This window comes from Scylla paramamosain, chromosome 24, assembly GCF_035594125.1.
Source record: "Scylla paramamosain isolate STU-SP2022 chromosome 24, ASM3559412v1, whole genome shotgun sequence".
Lineage (NCBI taxonomy): Eukaryota > Metazoa > Arthropoda > Malacostraca > Decapoda > Portunidae > Scylla > Scylla paramamosain.
The window spans coordinates 13,715,072-13,741,776 of NC_087174.1; the positions used below are offsets into that span (position 1 = coordinate 13,715,072).

A 26,705-nucleotide genomic window follows, 5' to 3' on the forward strand; every position below is an offset into this window, starting at 1 on the left:
TGCTCTACATTCTGGGCTGATTGGCATTAAATGGCATCATACTCAACTTTTAGCTGCTTTTAAGATACATCTATTTGATCAGTTCCTGTCACCTTAGTAAATATTTTCCTCTTCAAGTAAGAAATGGCCAATTGATCAGTTTATCCCTTAACTATTACAGGTTTGCCTTTAGCTAAATAAAGTGTTGTGATGCAAGTCTAGTATGACTGTGAAAGCCACCACTGATAGCAAAGGAATAATTCTGTAGTTTTCTATAATGATATTATCTAGGTTTACTCTGTTATTAATAACATGCAGTATAAGACTATCTTTAGCAATCAAAGGCTTAAATTTGTTTTTTCTCTCTTTCAGGCAAGTGGCCTTACATACCTGTTGAGTCTGCTCTTAACCAGCACGCCAAGAGTCACAGTGTCAGCCTCCACCAGGCCCCCCTGCAGCAACAGATTGAATAATTTGTCTGTCTCCTGAGGACTGCTGGTGCTGGCTGATGCCAAGAGCAAGTTCCTGCAGTTCCTCAGTATCTGTCTAGTGTTAACATTTTTCCCATCAGTCTTCATAATATACTCCTGAAGGATCTCATTTGCCTCTGAAAATAATGCATTATCAGTAATTTCAGCACCTTCTCACCAAATGTATGTCCTCTCTTCACACAGTGCTGTAGAAAATACTGAATAAAATTATTAAACAGTTTCCTATAAAGAACTATAATCATATTTCTATCAATCTTTCTTTGAATGGGATGAGATGAGCACACAAACAAATTGCACATAAACCACTACAACCGCCATTATACATCAATACAAACAACTACACAATAACTACCATTGTACACCATTATAACTACCATTATAGCTAGATTCTGTAAAATAGGTGCTTCTTTACACCATGTTCCATTAACACAAACTTCAACAGGTTGGTGAATGCCAGACTGGTATGGAGCCCTTGTCCCTAGCTTCCTTACCTCTTTCTGGCAGGGCAGTTGACTGGTGTACTCTTGCCCCTTCCCCTAACTCTGTCACATTATCAATCAGCCTTGCCCTAAGCTTAATTAAAAAAATAAAATAAAATAAATAAATATTTCATCACATCCACATGGCTGTTAGTGCATCACACACCTAGCAGGAGAAAGAGCTGAAGTGCATGTTTTTTTTTTTTTTTTTTTTAAATATCAGAAATTAAGTCATGATAATATCAAGGTATTAGTCCCTCAGTTAAGCTGTGGGAAGGAATAAATATGTATCGGTGATACCTTAAGCTATGGATAAAATTACGAAACTGTTTAACCAACATCAGTACAATTACTGCAAACACTAGAAAAGAATAGTCTTTGCAGCATTTCATTGTTGCTTTATCTTGTCTGTTTTACATTTTGCACAATAACCATAAAGAAAGGGGACCTCTCCAAAGTTATTTTTATCCATGGTGTGAGGAATCACTGACACGTGTCTACTTGTTTCCATAACTTTTTGAAGGCTAATACATTAATATTATTGTTTTCCTTCTGATATTTGTTAAAATCAGCTTAGGGCATGGCTAACTGATAAAGCTAATGAAGATCTTAAACAAAGAAAAACAGAGGAAGTGGCAAGACCTCCATTAGTGTGCTAATTGACTCCTGCAGGATACATGGAGTGTCAACACCCACAGCGATTCAGTGATGTAAATAATGTTTATTTCCATAATTTTTCTGAGGCTTAACATCTTGATATTATTCTATTTAAGTTGATACTTTGGAGAATTAGCTTAGAAAAAGACTGACGGATAATGTGACTAAAAATCACCTGAATAGAAATATTAGAGGAAGTGGCAAGAGTGCACCAGTCAGCCACCCGGATGGGGACCCTAACCTTACATCAGCTTAGTGTGCAGCGACTATAGTCTTGGTGAATCTGTAACTAGAAAATTTACTCTGACAAGGATTTCTGTTTGGAAAGCAAGTGTTCACAAAGAAAATGCTCCTCAAGAAATCTTAACTTGAAGGAGATCACAGAGAAGATACATGTACTAAGAGAACCAAACATGTGAATATATAATTATGATGGGAGACTTAATGTGAAAAGAAGTATGCTTGCTCTCATTGCACTTAAAATTGTTTGGGAGGGAATAAAGAAAATTCCAGAGACAGTAACAGAAACAAACAGTAAAAACATGATTACAATAGGAGACTTCATCTGAAGGAAGATGATCTTCTCTCACTACACTCAAAATATCTTAAAATGACCCCTGTTGTTTGGCAGGAACAGTGGGCATGTTTCCACTAAACAGTATGTGATACTCTACTGGAGTGAAAGAAGAGTTACAACATGCATCAGGCTTAAAAATTCACAGCACTAAAAGCTAAAAGGAATATATTTTGCAATTTCTACCCAGTACAGTGCTCGGAGGTGACTGTAGAAGAAAAGTGCACCTACAAGAAAAGGGGAAAATGAAAGAATAGATCTTGCAATTTCTACCCAGAACAATGCTTGGAGGTGGCTGCAGAAGAAAAGTGCATGTACAGGAAAGAAGGGGATAATAAAAGAATAGATTTTGCAATTTCCAACCAGTACAATGTTTGGAGGTAGCTGTAGAACAAATAAAGATGTCTCAGAGTGGTTAGAAATTAAGGAAAGATGTGCCAAATAGCAGCAAAAGGGTTAATTCCTTTGACAAGTCTCCTGGGGCCACACACTCACCTGTAGCCTTGCAACTCTGGGTGAGGAGGGTGCAAAGGTCCACCACCTTGTAAGAGTCCACCTTGAAGCTTGGGTGTTTGGTGCCAAGCAGGGAATACATGTCCAGGGCAGCCTTGGTGTTGTTGTTGTCTACATAAGCCATGAGAACACCAGACAACATGCCAGCACTCAGCTGCTGCCCATCCTTAGAGGCACTCTGGAAGGGAAATGGAACCAATTTGACTGCTTTAGTTTCCTATGAAGTTGCTTTGGTGGCTGGACAGAAAAGAGCAACCAAACTACACCCATAGCTGGACATAATAATGAAAAAATTCATCACGATAACCAATAAATCAACAACAATAATGTTATTGGCAATAACCGATAATCAATAACTGGCAATAAATTTATCACCCAATAGGGTGATAACCGATAAATTGATAAATCCAAAATTCCAATATTCACGATAAAGATATTGATATTTTAAATAAGAAAATTGATAAATCCAAATCTTTATTTTTATCTTTATCTTAGAAAACTCAGAAAAATCTTACAAGAAATTTCAAATTCAATGTTTATCCTGTCTCTTCACTAATGAAAAATACTGTTTTACGTAAAATAACTACATTTGATTTTGAAAGTTTAAAACTTCAACATGTTCCAAAAACTAAAATTTTTGATCATCACTAGTCTGGAACCAAAAATATAGGTGATACCAATGAATCAATAATATGGGAAAAATAATGATCAGATAACCAGTAACTTGATATCATTATCGCGATAAATTATCGCAATAATTTATTGGGATAACGCTCCACCTATGGCTACATCTGGTCCATTCTAATCATTATGGCTTCACTGGCAAGGTCCTGTATATAGCTTTAATTAAGAACATAAGGAAATAAGGGAAGCTGCAAGAAGCCATCAGACCTACATGTGGTAGTCCCTATATGAAACATATGTGGTGACCTCACACCACAGTATATATTGTATTGTCAAGCAAAAAGAAAGAAGAAAGAAGAGAAGACAGAATAAGTAAGAACAAAGAAGAAATGAAAAAGATGAATGAAGTAGGGAGGATAACAAGCAGTCATACTACCCAGGAAAGGGAAGGTAATTAGCACTTGATATCAAGAGAACTGAGAAAAAACAAACATGGACACAGGACCCACGCAGTCCACAACAGGCAGACGGCCATAAAACCTGGGAAGGCAGCCTGGGCCAAAGAGGGATTAATGGTAATCATAGTAGGGACAAGGCAGACAAAAGATTTGAAAGGGAAAGTAGGTCAGGAGGTGCAAGGCCAGGAGGTGTCAAGGTCAGCCAGGAGGCATGAGGCTCTGGAAGGAGGTCAGCCTATAGAAAAATATCCACGCTCACTTACACTGTGCCTTCAAACCGCCTGTGGGCGGATCACAAGCATATATGAGCAATGTGAATGGCAGATATGTAAAATGTTATGAAAATAAAGATAATTTTCTGAGAGAAATGGGCAGTCCCAAACGATTGTATATTACAGCATGTAACAGTGGAATAATTCAGTAGCAGAGAATAGCAAACACAGAAACAGAGAGGGCCTGACCAGAGAGAGGGGTCAAGATGGATGGAATAATTCAAAAGTAAGTGGACCTTGAAAGCATAATGCAGTCTGTAAATCAGTGATCTTATTAAAGGAGAAGGATGTTTAATTTATGTTTTATGTTTAATATCACAGTTTGTATGGTGTATGAAGATTTACTCAGATATGGAATGTTTACAGAAACTGATGTGATGCTGATATCATGTGTCTTTTTCTAACTGAACATGATTGTGTTTATCAATGAATATGTTGAAGAGATATAAAGTCACACCTAATAACTTTGAATGATTTGAAGATGAATGTGAGAGAGAAATTTTGACTTGTAAGAAATGTAAATAATTAGTGGTTATTAATTAAAATATGAAAATGTTTATGAGTTTTCCAGTAGCCTTTCTATACCAATTCCTTGTAACATCTCAGTCCACGATACATACCTAATTTTTTCCTCCTATCACCCCCAGTTAATAGTTAAGTAATATAAGGCTTATCAATGTCTTCAGTTTCCTATGGAGTTGCTTTAGTGGTCAGATAGTCAAGATAAACCAAAGTACACCTGGTCCATTGTGATCATCTTGGCTTGATTGGTAAGGTCAGGTATGGTCTTAGTTAACAGTTCAATAATATACTGTTTATCAATGCCTTAAGTTTTTACTATGGAGTTGTTTTAGTGGTTGGACAGTCAAGGGAAATTAACTACACCTGGTGCATTGTGATCATCATGACTTCAGAGGTAAGGTGATGTATGCATGGTTTTGGTTAATAGTTGAACAATATACTATACTTCCTACCACTTCATCTAAGTTTTTATCTGTTGTAAGTTCTCAATTCTATCAGTATTTATTTATTTTTTTAATTATTAGTAGATAAAAAAAATAATACTGACAGCCTGAATCCAGCAAACATCATTACTGCTCATCCTCATCAGTTCCAGTACTAAATAAGATATTGTAAGATTATCAGCAGATCAGAGAGGTTAATACTAAGAGTCTGAATCCAGCAAGCACTACCTCTGCACCTCACCCTCATGAGCTCCAGCACCCCAGCTGTCATTCCTGGAGGCACGGAGGAGCAGCAGGCGGCACAGGGACCCTTTGCACGCAGCTCCTCAAGGTGTCCCTCAAGCTCACCCTCATTCATATTGCGCCTTAAAGATAAATAAAACAAATTAAAGGATGGAATATTATGAGCATGACTCAGTCCTGTAAAAATGCAATTAGGTAAGAAAGGTACAGTTTGTTAGTTTACTGACAAAAATAGTAATATTTTACTGTGATGAAAAAATCTATCCATCTGTCTATATACCAGAGCAGCAATCCCAGACTGAATGGCCCAGCCAATAGCACCACACCCACACACTCGTACAGTACACACATCATTCACGCTCTTCCAGACTGGTCTCAAACAAAAGCACCACACCCACACACTCATACAGTACACACATCATTCACACTCATAGTTCCATTGGCTCCTGGGAGGGAGTCTCATGGACAACCCTACTACACCCAAGGAGCTTAGGCATAGCACAGCTGGCTACAAACTTCAACAGCAAGACCCATCAGCATACACTGGTATACCCGTCCCTTCATAATGAGACCATGATACAAAATAACAAATAGAAATATAGTAGGGTGGTCCACAAGACTATACCTTTCAACCAGGGGCTGATGGGGCTAAGAGTGTGAATGATGTATTTACCTAGTTGTACTTACTCAGTTGTGGTATATGGTTACAGGAGCTATGCTTGTGCTGTCCCATCTCTATATCTACTATCATTCAACTTAGCCTTGAAATCATGAATTGACCTTGCATGAACCACATCTTTTTCTAAGCTATTCCACATCTCTACTATTCTTTGAGGAAAGCTACTTCTACAGATGGCCTTTTCAACTTTCCATGTCCTCTTGAATCTCTTACATCCCATGTTATCAAATCCTGCTGGTCCACTTTTTCTAATCCATTCATCAGCCTATAAACCACAATCAGGTCTCCTCTCAACATCTGTTGTTCCAGCATCTGTAGATTCAAATTTCTCAATCTCTCTTCATATGATAAGTCTTGAAGACTTGGAACCAACTTTGTTGCTGACCTCTGAATCCTCTCCAATTTCTTTATACAGTAAAATCCCTCTTATCCAGCATTCGAGTATCCGGCAGCTTCAAGTATCCGGCACATTTTTCCCCGAGCCTTAAAATCAATAAAAAATCAATGTGTACTCATAAAATCGATTAAAATTCCCGCGCAAGGCATACTTTGTCCCTTCGACACCAGAGCGCACTGCTTTGCGCCATTCGCAGCCCACTGCACTGTGTTTACTCAGTGACTCAGTCCCGCATGTGCACTGTTTATCACCTGATGCCTTCATCATGCCTAAAGTTGTAAAAAAGAGGAAGCGTGTTGTGCTTACACTTAAGCAGCTGATCAGATCAGCTGCTGATTAAGATCAGCTGATCTTTGTTATGGTAAGATGCGTGAGTGTTGGGTGGTGATTGTGGACATAATTTCACTTCTATTCAAGTATCCGGCAATATTCAAGTATCCGGCATGTCGGCGGTCCCATTGATGCCGGATAAGAGGGATTTTACTGTATTCATTTTTATATGCAGCAATACTACTGCTGCATATTTCAACCTTGGGCATATCATAGTTACAATCAGTTTCTTCATCATTTCCTTATCTACATATCTGAATGCTTCTTTTATGTTCCTCACCCATAACCCTATTTATGTGTTTCTCTAGTGATATATTATTGGATACAGTTACTCACAAGTCCTTTTCCATTGTCATTTCTCTTTTCACTCTCCCCAAATTCCATTACACTGCATTTTCTGATGTTGGATTCCATTTCCCAGCTATGACTCCATTCCCGTAGTCTGTTCAAATCCTGCTGCAGTGCTTGGCAATCCTCTTCCCTTCCCACCTTTCTAAGTAACTTGGCATCATCTGCAAACAAACTCACACAACTGTTTATTCCTTCTATCATATTATTAATATATACTGCAAATATTACTGGAGCCAGTACTGACCCTTGTGGAACTTTACTGATCACTGTTGCTCACAAGGACTTTCCATCTCTACCATTCTCATTTCTCTGTCCTTCAAAAAATCCCTCCATCCACTTCAAAATCACTCCATCTAGATCTTCAATGTTTTTGATCTTCCATAGCAGTCTCTTATGTGGTACCTTATTAAATGCTTTTAGTAGATCCAGATAAATTCCATCTGCCTAGCCATCTCTTTCTTGCACTATATCCATCACCCTCGAGTAGAAACATAAAATATGTCATGCATGATCTTCCTTCTCTAAAACCAAATTGCCTATCAGTCAATCTGTTCTTGTCTTCTAGGTACTTTATCCATCTTTAATTATTCTTTCACAAATCTTAGCAACCACACTTGTCAGGGGCACTGGTCTATAATTCAATGGCTCTTCCCAACATCCCCTTTATAAATTGGAACAATGTCTGCTCTCTTCCAGTGTGTGTGAATGTATGTTGCTTTGTCTGGGCCACCCCATATAAGATTGCCAGCCTGGTAGATAGATAAATAGTGGTGTGGGGACTTACTGGGTGGGGAAGGGTGCTGTGATGCTGCTGATGGAGCTGCTCTGAGATGCTCTGCTGAGGAGGTTGATCCAGGGCAGGCTGCAGCACAAGGGATAGGTTGTCCTTCACTGCCTTCTGCAGTGGCTGGCTCAATTGTTTCACAAGAAGGTCTGCTGAGTGCTCTGACACACCAATCCCGTGTTTCCTCAGCTCCTGTGGAAGTGTGCAGGATGCTGAGTGTGGAATGAATCAATTGGAATTACGTTTGTGAAATGACTGGCAAAAGTGATGAATACAAAGGGCTCACCAGTATTAGGACTAGATGAAGAATAAAAGGCATAATATGCAGCTCAAATTAAATGACAGATCAATGCATGGATTTAAGGCACAAATGTGTGTGTGTGTGTGTGTGTGTGTGTGTGTGTGTGTGTGTGTGTGTGTGTGTGTGTGTGTGTGTGTGTGTGTGTGTGTGTGTGTGTGTGTGTGTATTTACCTAGTTGTAATTTACAGGGCCTGAGCTAATCCCATGTGGTCTCATCTTCATATCTACACTTGTCCAGTTTTCCTTAAAGTTGTGCACACTCATTGCCAATACTACCTCCTCACTTAGCTTGTTCCAAACTTCTATATTTCTCTGTGGGAAACTATATTTCTTTGTGTTACTCAAGCATCTTCCTTTTCTTAGTCTTTTGCTGTGGCCTTGTGTGTATCTGGTATTTTCTACTTCTTTAAGCAGTAGTTTCTTCCTCTCTATTCCACAATTTATGTATCATTATCAAGTCTCCTTTTCTCTTTTTTGTTCCAATGTAAGCAGATTCATTTCCTTTAACATGTCTTCATATGTTAATTCTTCCAGTTCTGGAACCATCTTCATTGCCATCCTTTGTATTCTTTCTAGTTTTTTGACATGTTTCTTCTTGTGGGAGACCACACTGATTCAACATATTCCAGCTTTGGTCTAATTATAGTGGTAATTATCTTTCTCATCATATCTTTATCCATGTAGTGGAATGCTGTTCCAATATTTCTCACCATTCTATATGTATCTCTGAATAGCCTTTCTACAAGCTTCTCTGACTGTTGACTATCCTGTATCATTACTCACAGATCTTTTTTTTCTTGTACTTTTATTATTTCTTCACTTCCCATTTTATATGTCCATTTTGGTCTCTTTTCACTTTTTTTTCCCATTTCCATTACATGACATTTTTTCACATTAAATTTTATCTCCCATTTCTTACTCTCCAGTCCCAGATTCTATTCAAATTCTCTTGTAAAATTTCAATCTTTGTTGTTTCTTATATGTCTTTGTAACTTTGCACTGTCTGCAAACAAACTCAAGTAACTCTTTACTCCTTCAGGCATATCATTTATGTAGATCAGGAAAAGTATTGGTGCCAGCACTGATCCCTGTGGTACTCCACTATCTGTTTTTCTCCATTTTGATTTTATATCTTTTACTACTGTTCTCATTTCTCTTCCCTTTAAATGACTTTCCATCCAGTTTTTTTTTTTTTTCCCATTTAATCCTCCTAGATCTTCTAGCTTCCACAGTAGCCTGCTGTGGAGAACTTTGTCAAAAGCTTTTTTTTTATATCTAAATACACACAATCTACCCATTTATCTCTCTCCTGTGTTATATTAGTCACTCCTGAATAGAAGCTCATCAAATTTTTTATATATAATTGCTTTTGTCTAAAGCCATATTGTTTTTCTGTTATAATATTATGTTTTTCTAGCACTTTTTCACAGATCTTACATACTATGCTGGTCATTGATACTGGTCTACAGTTTAGTGGTTCTTCTTTCTTTCCATTTTTATAAATTGGCACTGTCTGCTCTCTTCCATTCCTTAGGCACTCTTCCACTTGATAATGAGCACTTTATTATGTTAAATACTGGTTCAGTTAATTGTTTCCTGCACTCTTTTAAAATGAAACCTGATATTCCATCTGGTCCTTTTGCTTTTCTCTCTTCCAGTTCCTCCCTCACTTTATAAACTTTTCTTTGATTACTGTAATTCCCCACATTTGCTTTTATGTCTTCTCATCTTGTGGTTCTTTAAATTCTGATTTTTCTGTGAAAACTTGTTGAAACTTTTTATCTAGTAATTCATTCATGTATTTTGGGTCTTCATATGTTTAATTTCCATCCTTCAACATTTCTAGTTTTTCTTTTAGTTAAATTTTTCCATTTATGAATTTGTAGAACAGTTTTGGTTCATCCCTGCACTTTTCAACTATATCCTTTTCATATCCTTTCTCTTCCTCTCTCCTTATTTTCACATGTTCATTTCTTGCTATCTTAAAAGGCTTCTATATTTTTTGGAGTTTTGATTTATTTTCATTCTTATCCATGCTTTGTCTCTTTTTTTTCTCTGCACTTGCACATCTTGCACTGAACCACACCTGTTTTCAAGACCTTTTAACATATCTACCAACATCTCTTCATGCTCTTCTTTTCGCCAAGCATTGGTCATAGGTGTCACATACACTCCTACATAATCCTTCCATTTCCACTTTTAATCATAACTTGTAGAATTTCAGATTTATCTTCACCTTTTATTACCTTCACTTTAACACATTTTTTAGTCAGAATGATCACTCCACCTCCTCCCTTGTCACTTTTATTTCTCATCTATAAATCATATTTATCATCACCAATGTCAGGAGTTTCCCATTCATTTTTTTTTCATTTTGTCTCACATAATACAACATCTGGTGCATTCTGTTTAACAACTCATTTATTTCCATATTTGTTGACATTAATCCATTTACATTAGTATAACATACTTTACTTACTGTTTGATTTACCATTTCTTTATTCTCATATCTCTTACTCTCCAGAAAACTTCTGTTCACTGTTCATTTTTTTGTTTAGCCTCATTTACCAGCTCCTTTTGCTTCAACCTTCCAGTCTCACCCAGATCTCTTTTTATCCATACATTCTTATATTCTTCATCTCCAGACAACCTCCAAGACCCATTTATTATGTCTTCTGTTTGTACCTGTGTTGCAAACCTTATTCTTATGGGTCTCATTTTCTTCTTCATATTTCCCAATTCTATGAAACTCTCCCACTTGGTTTATTACCTGACTGTCTTCACCTGTCACTTCCTTCAGTAAGTTATTCAACAGGTTCTTTTCCTTTTCCTCTCTTTGATTTCTGCTTACTATTTTTTCTTCCTTTAAACCAAATACAATTACTTGTTTATATTTTTCTAGTGTCTCTCACTAACTTTTCTCTTCTTTAATAACATTTACCACTTTCTGCCTCAAGTTTGTTTCTCATTTTCTTGTTGTTCTATTATTTTCTTTGGTGATTCTTCTTCAGCTTTACATTCATTTATCTACTTATTTTGCCTCATTTCCACATCCTTTACACTTGCCTTCATTTCCTCATTTCCTTTCTGAACAGTTTCTACTTTCTCCTTTATGTTTCTTCAAACAGTCATTTTTCACCTCCAACTTTTCATTTCTATCTTCCATCTCAATCAACTTTGTTGTAATATTCACCAACTCTATACCTGTCTCCTGGTGTGCCTCCAATGTCTTTACTCTCTCCAATAACTTGTCCATCATTTCCTCCATATACAAAATCTTTCTACACTGCAACCTATAATTCAGTTCTCTTTCTTCTCCAGTGAAACCTTAAAAAATCCCCTTTCCTTTGGGGTGCCGCCATCCACTATGTTTGTCCAAAGCGTGTGTGTGTGTGTGTGTGTGTGTGTGTGTGTGCTCTACTGACCTGGAAGAGAGGGTGGATGTGATGGACAGCAAGCCCTGCCCTTGTGGCCACCAAGCTGAGGAGGAACTGCCCACCCCAGTCATCTGTGTTCTTGCTCGATGGCTGCACAATAAATAACATAAGCAAATGAATATGTAAATGTTTCAACAAATAAATAAATACATTATATTCAGTAGATATATATATATATATATATATATATATATATATATATATATATATATATATATATATATATATATATATATATATATATATATATATATATATATATATATATATATATATATATATATATATATATATATATATATATATATATAAACAATAATCATATTTATCATAAACATCAACTTTTACATTCACTTCTTTTCACCATTTCTTTTTACTTCTTTGAGCTCATAAGGCCAATTCATTAAACATTTGGAAGGTAAGCCTCTGAAACGTTATCCCAACACCAGACTCCAAACCACAAAATGGCCATGCAGATTTATTAAACACACATCCCACCAGACAGTTCGGGGGGAGTTGCTGAGAATGTTGGCAGCCTTGAGGTCCTAGGGTTGGCAGGCCTGAGTGATGACGTGTGTGTGTGTGTGTGTGTGTGTGTGTGTGTGTGTGTGTAATAATAATATTAATAATAATAATAATAATAATAAACGGTTTATTCTTTAGGCAGTCAACAAACTGAAAATGTACATTGGGGGTGGGGAAATACTTGACATTAATCCTAAAGGTAAGTCAAATCTAGAAGTCAAATCTAGAAGGGACTATTGATTGATGGCTCGCACCATGGTGGGAATCGCACTGAGTCTGTACCGGTCCGTACGCGGCGCCTTTAGGGGCGTTATCTTGTTGTGGTGTCTGGTGGCACGGGCGGGGCGAGGCGCGTCAGGCGGCAGCATGTTTCTGAGACGTGGATGATTCAGTGTGTGTGTGTGTGTGTGTGTGTGTGTGTGTGTGTGTGTGATTCACCTACAATCGTCTGCTGGTCACCCAGCCAGCCATTACCCTGTGGAAAGATCGACTGATCTTTGGGTAGGACTGAGACCACTTACACACCACACATCAGGACAGCAAGGTCACAACCCCTAGAGTTACATCTCGTACCTACTTACTGCAAGATGACAAGGGGCTACACATTAAGAGGCTTGCCCATTTGCCTTGCCACTCCTTGGATTCAAACCCAGGCCTTCTTGGTTGTGAGCCAAGCATGCTAAACACTACACTATGTAGTGTGTGTGTGTGTGTGTGTGTGTCTGTGTGTGTGTGTGTCTATATATATATATATATATATATATATATATATATATATATATATATATATATATATATATATATATATATATATATATATATATATATATATATATATATATATATATATATATATATATATATATATATATATATATACACATATATATGTATGTCTGCCTACATTCAACCTGTTCCTAAAAACGGTGAGCATTCTAATCCCTCAAACTACCGTCCTATTGCTTTAATTTCCTGCCTATCTCAAGTTTTTGAATCTATCCTCAACAGGAAGATTCTTAAACATCTATCACTTCACAACCTTCTATCTGATCGCCAGTATGGGTTCCGTCAAGGCCGCTCTACTGGTGATCTTCTGGCTTTCCTTACTGAGTCTTGGTCATCCTCTTTTAGAGATTTTGGTGAAACTTTTGCTGTTGCCTTGGACATATCAAAAGCTTTTGACAGAGTCTGGCACAAAGCTTTGATTTCCAAACTACCCTCCTACGGTTTCTATCCTTCTCTCTGTAACTTCATCTCAAGTTTCCTTTCTGACCATTCTACTGCTGCTGTGGTAGACGGTCACTGTTCTTCTCCTAAATCTATTAACAGTGGTGTTCCTCAGGGTTCTGTCCTGTCACCCACTCTCTTCTTATTATTCATTAATGATCTTCTAAACCAAACTTCTTGTCCTATCCACTCCTATGCTGATGATACCACCCTGCACTTTTCCACATCTTTTCATAGACGTCCAACCCTTCAGGAGGTAAACATATCACGCAGGGAAGCCACAGAACACCTAACTTCTGATCTTTCTAAAATTTCTGATTGGGGCAGAGCAAACTTGGTATTGTTCAACGCCTCAAAAACTCAATTCCTCCATCTATCAACTCAACACAACCTTCCAGACAACTATCCCCTCTTCTTCAATGACACTCAACTGTCCCCCTCTTCTACACTGAACATCCTCGGTCTGTCCTTTACTTATAATCTGAACTGGAAACTTCACATCTCATCTCTAGCTAAAACAGCTTCTATGAAGTTAGGTGTTCTGAGACATCTCCGCCAGTTTTTTTCTCACCCCCCCAGCTGCTAACTCTGTACAAGGGCCTTATCCATCCATGTATGGAGTATGCTTCACATGTCTGGAGGGATTCCACTCATACTGCTCTTCTAGACAGGGTGGAATCAAAAGCTTTTCGTCTCATCAACTCCTCTCCTCTAACTGACTGTCTTCAGCCTCTCTCTCATTGTCGCAATGTTGCATATCTAGCTGTCTTCTACCGCTATTTTCATGCTAACTGCTCTTCTGATCTTGCTAACTGCATGCCTCCCCTCCTTCCACGGCCTCACTGCACAAGACTTTCTTCTTTCTCTCACCCCTATTCTGTCCACCTCTCTAATGCAAGAGTTAACCAGTATTCTCAATCATTCATCCCTTTCTCTGGTAAACTCTGGAACTCCCTGCCTGCTTCTGTATTTCCACCTTCCTATGACTTGAATTCCTTCAAGAGGGAGGTTTCAAGACACTTATTCATCAATTTTTGACCACTGCTTTGACCCTTTTATGGGACTGGCATTTCAGTGGGCATTTTTTTTATTAGATTTTTGTTGCCCTTGGCCAGTGTCCTTCTTACATAAAAAAAAAATATATACATATATATAATATATATATATATATATATATATATATATATATATATATATATATATATATATATATATATATATATATATATATATATATATATATATATATATATATATATATATATATATATATATATATATATATATATATATATATATATTTTTTTTTTTTTTTTTTTTTTTTTTTTCCATGCTGATCAGGTGTGTGTGTAGTAGGCTTACCCCTAACTCATTCAGTTGCACTCTTTTAAAAAGGCTGAAATCCTGTGACTTAACCTTTGAGTTAGTTCAGGTGCACTCTTTTAAAGGGCTGAAATCCTATGACTTAACCTTTGAGTTAGAGTAATAAAAAACGCAAATTTTGTTATTGAATATATTTATATAATTGTGATACTTTTCTACTGTAAACAGGAGAATAAAACCTTTCCAAAATGGGATTAGCCGATGCTTTCAGAGAGTGTCTGGCTCCCAACGCTTTCTCGCTAGAAGTTCCAATAACATCTGGTTCTGGCGCTTTCTCCCAAATGTTTTGGACTCCAAGAACATCTGATGAATCAACTTTATGGGACTCTGGTTACTGCCCCAGTAACCCAAATGTTTAATGAATCAGCCAGTAGTCACACTGAAGGTCCATGCATATCCAACTAATGACATAACAAACTAAAAAGTCTCTCTCTCTCTCTCTCTCTCTCTCTCTCTCTCTCTCTCTCTCTCTCTCTCTCTCTCTCTCTCTCTCTCTATGGTTTCACAGCAAGTCTGAATCCAAACTTCTGCTCCTCAATACAACACAACACAACACAACTAGCGACTCTCTCTCTCTCTCTCTCTCTCTCTCTCTCTCTCTCTCTCTCTCTCTCTCTCTCTCTCTCTCTCTCTCTCTGGTTCCACAAGTCTGAGCCCAAACTGTCCCACAACACAACACAACACAACACCACAAAGCACAGGCAGCCATTGTAACACAACCCAACACAGCACAGGCAGCCACAGTAACACAACCCAACACAGGCAGCCACAGCAACACAACCCAGCACAACAGAATACAGGCAGCCACATTTACCTCCTGGCCGTGGTGCATGAGGAGAGCAAGAAGGGAAATGATGGACTTTGGATTGGAGTGCCATGCTGGAGCCAGAGTGCTCAGAGTGTCCCCTACATTAAGCGGCACTTTGGTCTCCTTCACTGAAATGTATATTGTACATATCTATATTAATCCTTTCAGTGCTATTTGGCATACCTTTCTTTAATTAATAGCCACTCTGAGACATCTTTTCTTGTTCTATAGCTACCTGTAAACACTGTATTGGCCAGAAATTGCAAAATCTGTTCTTTTCATCCCTACTTTCTTGCAGATGGTTAAAAAGATTGTATATTGGTTTTAATGCTGTGAGTAGATGCATATCACAGTGAAAGAGTTAAAGGCCAATACACATTCATAATGTTTAACTCTCTGCTTCTCACTTCATATCTATCGACATAACTCTTTTTTCCATTTTTTACAATACTGTAATTACTTCAGTTCTAATTCAAACAGTGAGATTAATGAACTGACATTAATCATTATTTTGAAAAGCAGATGTTTACATAATATGAGTTTGTGTGTGTGTGTGTGTGTGTGTGTGTGTGTGTGTGTGTGTGTGTGTGTGTGTGTGTGTGTGTGTGTTTACCTAGTTTACCTAGTTGTGCTTTATGGGAAAAGAGCTATGCTCATGCTGTCCCATCTCCATATCTTTTAATATCCAACTTAGCCTTGAATCCATGTATACTTTCTGCATTTACTATCTCCTCATCCAGACTGTTCCATACATCAATACTTCTATATGGGAAACTATACTTTTTGACGTCTCTTCTACAAGCACTCCTCTTCTGCCTCTTTCCATGTCCTCTAGTATCCCGTGTATCCCAGACCATTAAGTCGCTCCAGTCCACCTCCTCTACTTCCTCATATGCCTTATATATCACAATCAAGTCTCCCCTTTCTCTCCTCTTTTCCAATGTTGGTAGATGTGTCCTTGTCAGTATCTCTTCATATGACAAGTCCCTGATACTTGGTACCATCTTCGTAGTTGCTCTCTGAACTCTCTCCAACTTCCTTATATCCTTTTTCTTGTATGGCGACCACACTACTGCTGTATATTCTAGGTCTTATCAGCGACATGATCATCTTCCTGACCATCTCTTCATCTATATATGCAAAGGCCTGCCTTATTCTTCTCAACAAGTTATAGGTTTCTCCTGTAATTTTGCTAATGTGGGTCAGGTTCCCACTTACTGTAACATCGAGATCCTTTTCCTCTTTTGCTCCATTCAACCTTACACTATTCAACACATAATTTCCTTTTACTCTTCTTGTACTTTTTCCAAATTTTATTACTTTACACTTCTTTAAATTAAATTTTATTTCCCATCTATAACTCCAATCTGATATCTTGTTCAGGTCTTATTGTAACATTCCACAGTCCTCTGCACTCTCAACTTTCTTCAGCAACTTTGCATCATCCGTGTGTGTGTGTGTGTGTGTGTGTGTGTGTGTGTGTGTGTGTGTGTGTGTGTGTGTGTGTGTGTGTGTGTGTGTGTGTGTGTGTGTGTGTGTGTGTGTGTGTGTGTGTGTGTGTGTGTGTGTGTGTGTGTGTGTGTGTGTGTGTGTGTGTGTGTGTGTGTGTGTGTGTGTGTGTGTGTGTGTGTGTGTATTTAACCAGTTGTAATTTACAAGGCATGAGCTAGGCTCATGTGTTCCTGTCTCCATATCTACACTTGTCCAATTTTTCCTTAAAGTTGTGCACATTCATTGCCAATACTACCTCCCCACTTAGCTTGTTCCAAACTTCTATATTTCTCTGTGGGAAACTATATTTCTTAATGTTATTCAAGCATCTTCCTTTTATTAATCTTTTGCTGTGGCCTTGTGTGTATCTGGTATTTTCTACTTCTCTTAGCAGTAGTTTCTCATTATAATTTTCTTCAACTCTATTCCACAATTTATAAATCAGTATTAAATCCCCCCTTTCTCTTCTTTGTTCCAATGTAGGCAGGTTCATTACCTTTAACATATCTTCATATGTTAATTCTTCCATTTCAGGAACCATCTTCATTGCCATCCTTTGTATCCTTTCTAGTTTTTGATATGTTTCTTCTTGTGGGAGACCACACTGATTCAACATATTCCAGCTTTGGTCTAATCATAGTGGTAATTATCTTTCTATTCATATCTCTATCCATGTAGTGGAATGCTGTTCCAATATTTCTCACCATTCTATATGTATCTCCACTTTGTTTTTCCACTGCTCCTTTATCACTTTTTCAAAGATCTTACATACTATGCTGGTCACTGATACTGGTCTATAGTTTAGTGGTTCTTTTTTCTTTCCACTTTTATAAACTGGCACTATGTCTGCTCTCTTCCATTCCTTAGTTGATATTGAGCACTTTACTATGTCAAATACTGGTTTAATGAATTGTTTCTGCACTCTTTTAAAATGAAACCTGATACTCCATCTGGTCCTTTTGCTTTTCTCTCTTCCATTTCCTCCATCATTTTATAAAATTCTTCTTTGATAACTGTAATTTCCCACATTTGCTTTTTTATGTCTTCTCATCTTGTGGTTCTTGAAGTTCTGATTCTTTTGTTAAAACTTGTTGAAACTTTTTTGTTTAGCAATTCACTTGTGCCTTTTGGCTCTCCATCTTTCCCTCCTTTATTTCAACCTGCTGGCACTACTGCCATCTTATCTATTTCTAAAGCTGAACTCTGCTCAAACCTTTATTAAAAACTCCACATTAGATGATTCAGGGCTTGTTCCTCCCTCTCCTCCACCCTCTGACTACTTCATGCCACCCATTAAGATCCTTCGCAATGATGTTTTACATGCCCTCCCTGGCCTGAACCCTCAGAAGGCTTATGGACCTGATGGGGTCCCTCCTACTGTTCTCTGAAACTGTGCCTCCAAGCATGCACCTTGCCTAGTCAAACTCTTTCAACTCTGTCTATCAATATTACCTTTCCTTCCTGCTTTTTAATCTATCCTCAACAGGAAGATTCTTAAACATCTATCACTTCACAACCTTCTATCTGATCATCAGTATGAGTTCCGTCAAGGTCACTCTACTGGTAATCTTCTGGCTTTCCTTACTGAGTCTTGGTCATCCTATTTTAGAGATTTTGGTGAAACTTTTGCTGTTGCCTTAGACATGTAAAGAGCTTTTGATAAAGTCTGGCACAAAGCTTTGATTTCCAAACTACCTTTCTACGGCTTCTATCCTTGTCTCTGTAACTTCATCTCAAAGTTTCCTTTCTGACCATTCTATTGCTGCTGTGGTAGACGGTCACTGTTCTCCTAAATCTTTTGACAGAGGTGATCCTCAGGGTTCTGTCCTGTCATCCACTCTCTTCCTATTATTCATCAATGATCTTAACCAAACTTCTTGTCCTATTCACTCCTACACTGATGATACAGCTCTGCACTTTTCCATCTTTTCCTAGATGTCCAACCCTTCAGGAAGCATACAATTCATGCACAGAAGCCACAGAATGCCTGACTTCTGATCTCTCTAAAAATTCTGATTGGGGTAGAGCAAACATAGCATTCTTCAATGCCTCAAAAACTCAATTCCTCCATCTATCAACTCAACACAACCTTCCAGACAACTATCTCCTCTTCTTCAATGATACTCAACTGTTCCCCTCTTCTACATTGAACATCTTCAGTCCATCCTTTACGTATAATATAAACTGGAAATTTCACATCTCATCTCTAGCTGAAACAGCTTCTATGAAGTTATGCATTCTGAGTCATCTCTGCCAGTTCTTTTCACACCACCCCCCTGGCTGCTAAAACTGTACAGGGGCCTTATCCACCCATGTGCAGAGTATGCTTCACATGTATGGGGGGTTCCACTCACACTGCTATTTTAGACAGGCTGGAATCACAAGTTTTTTATCTTATCAACTCCTCTCCTCTAACTGACTGTCTTCAGCCTCTTTTTCATTGCCACAATGTTGCATCTCATGCTATCTTCTAACATTATTTTTATGCTAACTGCTCTTCTGATCTTGTTAAGTGCATGCCTGCCCTTCTCCTGCAGCCTCGCTGCACAAGACTTTCTTCTTTCTCTCACCCCTACTCTGTCCACCTTTCTAATGCAAAAGTTAACCAGTATTCTCAATCATTCATCCCTTTCTATGGTAAACTCTGGAACTCCCTGCCTCCTTCCTATGAATTGAATTCCAAGATGGTGGTTTCAAGACACTTACCATTCAATTTTTTTTATGTTTCTCTTGACGTCTCTTTTGGGACTAGTACCTAAGTTGAGTTTTTTTTTTCTTTCTGGTTTTGTTTTCCTTGGACAGTGACCCCCTTACATAAGAAAAAGTTTCATTTCCATCCTTCAACCTTTCTAGTTTTTCTTTTAGTTTAATTTTTCCATATATAAATTTGTAGAACAATTTTGGTTTGCCCTTGCACTTTTCAACTATACCCTTTTCATATCCTTTCTCTTCCCCTCTCCTTATTTTCACATATTCATTTCTTACTATCTTAGTCTTCTTTATTTTTTTTTTGGTTTCAATTTATGTTCATTCTTATCCATGCTTCATCTCTTTTTGTCTTTTTTCTTTGCTCTTGAACATCTTGCATCTTCCATTCCTTTTATTAATATTAGGTCTAGAATTGTTGGTTCGTCATCTCCCCTACATCTTGTATTTTCAGTCACCCATTGCATCATTGTGTTTTCCATAGTCAGCTTCAGAAATCTTTCTCCTCATGCAGTCTCGTTTCCTCCTGCCTTGAACGTTGCCCAATTTACTTCTTTGCAACTGAAGTCAGCAACCAATAATACTCTTTTATTACTTTTGATTAATCTACTCAAGCACTGAATGGTATCTTACATTGTTTTCTCACAGTCTTCCTTGTTCCAAGAATTTGTTTTGGGTGGTACATAGGTTGTTATTACCATCAGTATTTCTCCAGTATCATCCTCCAAGTTAACACTCAATATTTCTGCTTTTCCTTCCTCATATTTCACTATTTTTGCCTTCATCTCTTTACTTGCCATTATCACTACACCTCCCCTCCTTTTACCAACCCTGTCTCTTCTCCATATATCATTGTTGTTGTTAATGATTATCTGATTTTCTTCTTTTAGCTTTGTTTCTGTTAAACACACCACCTTCAGATTTTTTCTTTTAAAATAGTCTTGTAATTCCAGTTTTCTCTGTATCAATCCATCTATGTTTGTATACATCACATTCAGGCCTTCATTTTTACTATTATTGTCTATTTTATTTTCATTTATTTCTTTTCCTCTATGTACCGTTTCTTCACTCTGTCTCCCAAAACTCTCAAAAAAAAAAATGTAGTCTTTTTTCTTCTGTTCTTGATTAATTTTTCTCTTTAGCCTCTTCATACATTTCTTTCAATTTTTTTCCATTCTTCTTCATTTCTGTTCTTCCTTATATATCCTTGCAATCTTCTACTTCTCTTAGTTTGGATGTTCTTTCTAGTATCTCTTCTGGTGCTTGTTGTGATTTTAGTATTATTTTCATAGGTCTTGTTTTGCCTTCCAGCTAAGGTCCCAGTTTAATAACTTCTTCCACTTCTTCCTTAATTTAGTTTCATCTTCATCATTTAGCTTCTTCAGCAAATCATTCACTGTTTTTGTTTCTTCTTTATCTCTTTTCAATTTGTATAGTACATTTTTCTCCTTTATTGCATAAATTATGACACTTTTCTTATCTGCTGCATCTCTTAACAAATCTTCATTGTTTTCAGTGCCTTTACCAGTTCCTTTTCTAAATTTTATTTTTTATCTTTCAATTGCTTTTGAATGATTTCTTTGAAGTCAACATTTACTTTATCATTTTTTATTTCCCAGTCTTTCAGTTCATCCATGACTCCTTCTATCACCCTCATCTCACCTTTCACTAGCTCTGCTTTCAAATCATTATTTTTTTTCATTATTTTTTCTGTGTTGTTTAGTAATTCTTCATTTTTCTTAATATTCTGTTGTTCTCTCAATCTCATCTCCCCCAGGTCTGTTTCCAGCTTGGATATGTGTGTATTTACCTAGTTGTATTTACCTAGTTGTATAGTACAGGGTCCGAGCCAAAGCTCAATTAGTCCTGTCTCCATACCCGAATTTATCTAATCTCTCTTTAAACATGTGCACACTCTTTGCCGCAACCACTTCTTTTAAGTTATTCCATATTTCAACCATTCGATGCAGAAAGCTGTATTTTTTAATAACTCCCAAACAATGACTCTTCTTTAATTTCTTCATATGTCCCCTTGTACATCTATCTCCTTCCTCCACTTTTACAATGAGGTCATCTCTGTCTATCTTCTCCATGTTGTTTATTAATTTGAACATTGTTATCAGGTCTCCTCTTTCCCTTCTTTCTTACAGTGTTGGTAATCCAATTTCTTCCAGTCTTTCCTCGTAACTTAGGTCTTCCAATTCAGGTATCATTTTCGTAGCTGTTCTTTGAATCCTTTCCAATTTCCTTATATCTTTCTTCTTGTGTGGAGACCATACCACTGCTGTGTATTCCAGTTTGGGGCGTATCATGTGTGTTATAATTTTCTTCATCGTTTCTTTGTCTAGGTAATTAAATGCCACACTGATATTTGCTAGCAAATTATATGTAGAGCCAAATATTCCATTGATGTGTTTTTCTGGTGATAGCGTGTCTTGAATTATTACTCCCAAGTCTTTTTCTTCTTTGCTCTTGCTTTCCCATCTCCATTACATGGCACTTCTTTATATTAAATTCTAATTTCCATCGTTTACTCCATTCATAAATTCTATCAATATCCCTCTGTAGTTCCTCACAATCCTCTTGGTTCTTTATTACTTTCATCAACTTTGCATCATCTACAAACATGTTAATGTAGCTATTTAAACCCACCATCAAATAATTTATATAGACCTGAAACATTATAGGTGCCAACAGACCCTTGTGGTACTCCGCTTGTTACCACAAGGGTCTGTGTTGTGTGTGTGTGTGTGTGTGTGTGTGTGTGTGTGTGTGTGTGTGTGTGTGGTGATAAGAGAGAACAGTACTCACCAAACTTGATGGCCTGTTCCATCATGTTGTTTTTGACCAGCACCATGAGCAGTGGTGTGGCAGCAGCGGTGGCTGAGAGCCCTGTGTTCTGCAGCATCTGTAGAGCAAGGTGTGGCTGGCTCAGGCTCAGGCCGGGAATGATGTGGGTACGCAGAGTCACAAGGCTTGGAGCTTCCCCAAGCTGAAGCATTAGCTGCACACACTCTAACAATTCTGTAATATAGGTAACACAATTATTTCATCGTTAAGTGGCTTTTTTTACTCACAATATTCACTGTTCATCTCATCATAACTGGCCTAATGATCTGCAATGTAAATTAGTCTGAAAGAAATTATCTTAGATCAGGGGTTCCCTACCTTTTTGTTCCTCTGTACCCCTTGGACATTTTTATGGGATAAAAAAAAAAAAAAATTATTATTAAGGATAAAAAAAAGTCAATGTCACTGTCAGTGGCACAACCTGCCAGTCCAGGCAGTACTGTGACAGATGTGTCTCAACCCTTGCATTTACACTTATTAGCATATTAATAATAGGAGTAGCACTTAACCTCACATGATTTCAATGTCACCAACCTAACATACCTGGCCTCCCAAAGGACACATCTTTGTTAATTCCTTGCTCTTACGTCACCTCCATCCTATACTGCTCATCAAACAACATAATTCACTCTTACATTTTCAAGTTGTACTGTACTTAAAGGTACTTGTAAAATGGTCAAGTGGAGTTCAAGTAAGATATGAGTGCACTTAAGTATGAGTACATGTACCAGCTTGGGCCCAAGCCTGATTTTTTTTTTTATGTAGGAAGGACACTGGCCAAGGGCAACAAAAATGCAATAAAAAAAATATACCCACTGAAATGCCAGTCCCATAAAAGGGTCAAAGGAGTGATCAAAAATTGATGAATAAGTGTCTTGAAACCTCCCTCTTGAAGGAATTCAAGTCATAGGAAGGTGGAAATACAGAAGCAGGCAGGGAGTTCCAGAGTTTACCAGAGAAAGGGATGAATGATTGAGAATACTGGTTAACTCTTGCATTAGAGAGGTGGACAGAATAGGGGTGAGAGAAAGAAGAAAGTCTTGTGCAGCGAGGCCACGGAAGGAGGGGAGGCATGCAGTTAGCAAGATCAGAAGAGCAGTTAGCGTGAAAATAGCAGTAGAAGACAGCTAGATATGCAACATTGCGGCGGTGAGAGAGAGGCTGAAGACAGTCAGTTAGAGGAGAGGAGATGATGAGATGAAAAGCTTTTGATTCCACCCTGTCTAGAAGAGCAGTATGAGTGGAACCCCCCCCAGACATGTGAAGCATACTTCACATGATATGACCTTTTTTTTTTTATTAATCTCAGATATTCTTGTCTTTTTTATTTATTTTCTTGTATGTGTATTTTTTTTTTGCAATAAAGCTACAACAACAGTGGTGGTGACAAGTAACATTACCACACCTTCACTAGCTGTGTCAGCAGGAATGAGTGACTCAGGCCAGTGCTGCCCGCCAATCTCGAGTCAGTACTATACATGTCCCATACCTAATCTTTTCTGGCCTATTTCAGATTGCAGCCACAGGAAGTTTCATAATAATGAAAACCAAATGTTATTCATCCTACTCTTGATATAATTTAAATAAAAGTTTTGTTTACTAAAATGGGGAATTTAGAAAGAAAAAAAAAAAAAAAACTGTGCAAATGGACTGCAGATTACAACACCATGTGAGTATTCTCTGAGACCTAATGTACCCCTTGAAAAGTGCAAATGTACCAATGGAAGCACATGTAGCCCAAGTTGGGAACCTCTGTCTTAAGTCATAGACATGTTAAATCTTCAATAAAATGTCATACAAGTCACTCTGTAGATAGATAAGCAATGGATATCAAAATAAGGAATAAATTAACATTCTAATGCTCACTGTTCATCTCATCAAAACTATCCTTGTGATCTGCAATATAAGTTAAGTTTGAAGGAAATCACTGCCTTAAGATGTTACATCTTCAATAAAATATTACTTAAGTCACAATGTAAATAGATAAACAATCTATAAAAACAAGTTATAAATCAACACTAATGCCCACTGATCTGCAATGTAAGTTAGTTTGACAGAAGTTACCTTCTTAAGTCATACACATGTTACATCTTCAATATACTGTCATCTGTCACAATGTAGATAGATAAACAATGTAGATAAAAATGAGCAATAATTCAATATTATACAAGCAAGGCACATACGGGCAGGCTCCTGGGCAATGGCCTTGAGGTGGAGGAGTGGTCAGAAATAGTGTTCCCTGAGGGGCAAGCCAGCATCCTTCATGGCCCTCAGCAGCACCCAGGCCAGCTCCTCCCATCGCTCCCTCAAGGTGTGCTCCAGGGCTACCTGCAGGGCGAACTGGTTGATGCCTTCCTCCTGCAGGTGGTGGCACACATCCACCACCACACCTGGGGCCTGTAGAGAATGTGTGGTCTCCTAAACTCAAGATACTTGATGCATCTCCACAGATGAGAACTTTAATAGTTACCAGAACTTCACGTGCATAAGGGGACTGCCAAGTACAGACCTGACAGCTCCTTGTAGCTTCCCTTATTTTCTTATATTATTATGTTGAAAGATCTCAATTACAAATATTTTGCTGGGCTTCTGTAAATAAGGGCACTTGCAAGAGAGAGAGAGAGAGAGTTCAAATGTGTTGTCCCTGCCATGTAAATTCAGGGTGGTCAGCACAAGACATCACAACTGTGGACTCAGGTAGGAGAGAAATTGGTATACCTCATCAACTCACTGTTCGTGTGTGGACAATCTCACGCAAGTAGATGGCAGTGTTGGAATAAAAGTGGTTATTGGTGCGCAGGAAGGGAAGGGAGAGGACCAGGTGGACCGCTTCCTTCACCCGGCCACAGTGGATGAGGCGCAGAGCCAAGCGGGATATGTCAGCCTTCATCCCACTCTCCTCAATCAACTGCAGAACCTGAGGCAAGATAAGGGACTAAGAAGCAGTTCCACAGTTGATTCCTTTTGTGTTAAGGGATGATTTCACAGTCACTTCCTATCATTGTTAAGGACAAATTTCATGTCATTTCCTATCAATGTCACAGTCGCTTCCTTTTATTGTGATTGTTACCAATGAGTGGCGAACTCTATCATTAACAACAAATCAGTGTCTATGTTTACTATGTTTATAAACTACCATTGACTGGAGGATCACACTTTTAAAAACTATCATCAAAAGGGAGTGTTATGCAGGCACCTATAATACCATGAGGTAACACTTGCTTAAAAAGTGCCTACATACTAAAACTCACTAAGTAATCCACTAACTTGGTCTGTCGGTGGATGAGGGAACCACATGGCCGGTACTCTTCTTCAGGCTTGCTAGACAGAATGCCGGTATGTCAAAATACCGGTACCGGTATTTTGACTCGGCAATGTGTCTCACGGGTCGGCATTGTGTCTTACGGGTCGGCATTTTGTCTCACAAATATATATTTTTCTACTCGATAATGGAACATCAGACACATTAATAGTCACCTCTCAGTTAACACAGCATATACAATTTCGTCCTACCTGTTCAAGTTTGGTGCTTTAGCCTAATCCTGAGGGAACCAGTGTGTGTTTACAAACAGGTCGAATCCAAGCCTCGTTTGCCAGTTTGACGAACAAGATAGTCTTGTTTGCCAGTTTGCTGGTTGATTAAATTAATTAATGCCATATTAAAATGTAACTAATAATTGTAATAAAATTCTGATATGAAACATTTATTGCATTTTTCGATAAATATGTATGAATCAGTATATTACAATGTGTGTGTGTGTGTGTGTGTGTGTGTGTGTGTGTACAAATATCTAGGTGTAATCCAAACCTCGTTTGCCAGTTTGCTGGTTAATTGATTTAAATGCTAGGTCAAAAGAACAACTATAGGTGAGGTCAAGACCAGGTCTGTTGGTGGAATAATTTTGGAAAGCCTCATCATGGAAACACGAAGTCATCGCGCTGTTCGCCCTAAACTGCCCACAGCTGATCACTACTCCAGGTAACTTACTTGTTTATAATGATAGTTAAATACACCCTTTCTACACTACACCCACACCATATTACTACACCCTGTCTTTTACTTCACCCACACCATTACTACACCCTGTCTTTCACTACACCCACACCATTTACTCATGATTTTAAGGTAGTGTAAGGGATTTTAAGACTCGTTTTTATTCATTTTGCTTTAGGAGTTTACT

The 26,705-nt window shown here is 37.9% G+C and overlaps 1 protein-coding gene across 9 annotated transcripts in view; it reads right to left on the reverse strand.

The window, feature by feature from the left end:
• The window catches only part of LOC135112776 (uncharacterized), a 50,220-nt gene extending 23,933 nt beyond the window's left edge, over positions 1–26,287 (reverse strand). For 3 of the 9 annotated variants that reach the window (XM_064027579.1, XM_064027578.1, XM_064027576.1), the window contains exons 1-4: positions 7,797–7,937; positions 5,254–5,377; positions 2,676–2,871; positions 370–586 (exon numbers count right to left, since the gene is read on the reverse strand). In XM_064027579.1, coding sequence (XP_063883649.1) covers positions 370–586; positions 2,676–2,871; positions 5,254–5,370 — 530 coding nt within the window. In that variant the 5' untranslated portion in view covers positions 5,371–5,377; positions 7,797–7,937. Of the gene's footprint in view, positions 1–369; positions 587–2,675; positions 2,872–5,240; positions 5,378–6,997; positions 7,174–7,796; positions 8,009–11,522; positions 11,625–15,483; positions 15,606–22,485; positions 22,699–24,707; positions 24,922–25,255; positions 25,442–25,775 lie in introns of those variants that run through there. The other 6 variants (XM_064027572.1, XM_064027570.1, XM_064027571.1 and 3 more) reach the window with 5 other exon arrangements.
• Between the last annotated feature and the right edge of the window lie 418 nt (positions 26,288–26,705).